Below are 1,109 nucleotides of genomic sequence, written 5' to 3' on the forward strand. Positions count from 1 at the left end.
CCCAGCTCCAGGGGTCACCTGAAGAACCAGCCCTCAGGGGCACCCCAAAATACCCCCACCACGACCCTTGGGCTAACACCCAGCAGACCTCAGGGGCACCTCAAATCCCCCCCGACCCCATGGGTACCCAAAATCCAGGGTCAGGGGGTGCAAGGAGGTCCTGGGGGGCAACCTGTGGGGTTGGAGATGGGTTTTGGGGGTGCAGGGAGGTCCTGGGGCTCCTTTTGGGGGGCACAGCTGGGTTTTGGGGCTGCAGGGAGATCCTGGAGCTCCTTGTGGCGTCACCGATGGATTTTGGGGGTACAAGGAGTTCCAGGGACACCCTGGAGGGTCACTGCTGGATTTTGGGGGTGCAGGGAGGTTCTGGGACACCCTGTGGCGTCACTGATGGGCTTTGGGGGTGCAGGAAGGTCCTGGGGGGTCACTCCTGGGTTTGGGGGTGCGAGGAGGTCCTGGGACACTCCGTTGGGTCAATGACAGGCTTTGGGGGTGCAGGGAGGTCTTGGGACACCCTGTGGGGTCTCTGTGGCACGGAGGGGGGTCCCTGACAGTGTGTCCCCCCCCAGGCTGAGCCCCTACGAGTGGTACAACCCCCACCCCTGCCTGCGGGAGCGGCACAACCTCCTGGAGAACCAGTACACCCTGGGCAACAGCCTCTGGTTCCCCGTGGGGGGCTTCATGCAGCAGGGCTCCGAGATCATGCCCCGCGCCCTCTCCACCCGCTGCGTCAGCGGGGTCTGGTGAGACCCGGGGGGCTCCGCCAGGGCGGCCACGGGGGGCCCCGGGGGGCTCCGCCAGGGCGGGCACGGGGGGTCCGGCCTCAGAGAACCCCCACTGACCCCCCCACTGGGGCCGTTCCTCCAGGTGGGCCTTCACCCTCATCATCATCTCCTCCTACACGGCCAACCTGGCGGCCTTCCTCACCGTGCAGCGGATGGAGGTGCCCATCGAGTCGGCCGATGACTTGGCTGACCAGACCAACATCGAGTACGGCACCATCCACGCCGGCTCCACCATGACCTTCTTCCAGGTGAGGTCCCGGCCGTGGGGGAGGCTCTGTGAGGGACGGGAGCACGGTAGGGCACGGTGCATCCGTGGATCCTGCTGCC

The 1,109-nt window shown here is 66.7% G+C and overlaps 1 protein-coding gene across 1 annotated transcript; it reads left to right on the forward strand.

Annotated features, from left to right (window-relative positions):
* Positions 1 to 566: 566 nt before the first annotated feature.
* LOC104623430 (glutamate receptor ionotropic, kainate 5-like) lies at positions 567 to 1,030 on the forward strand (the record flags this gene model as incomplete). Its single annotated transcript, XM_010290515.1, has 2 exons — positions 567 to 740; positions 865 to 1,030. Coding segments are annotated over 2 exons (340 nt in total), but the record flags the coding sequence as incomplete, so codon positions are not given.
* Positions 1,031 to 1,109: the final 79 nt, after the last annotated feature.

Source organism: Phaethon lepturus, unplaced genomic scaffold (genome assembly GCF_000687285.1).
Source record: "Phaethon lepturus isolate BGI_N335 unplaced genomic scaffold, ASM68728v1 scaffold30297, whole genome shotgun sequence".
Lineage (NCBI taxonomy): Eukaryota > Metazoa > Chordata > Aves > Phaethontiformes > Phaethontidae > Phaethon > Phaethon lepturus.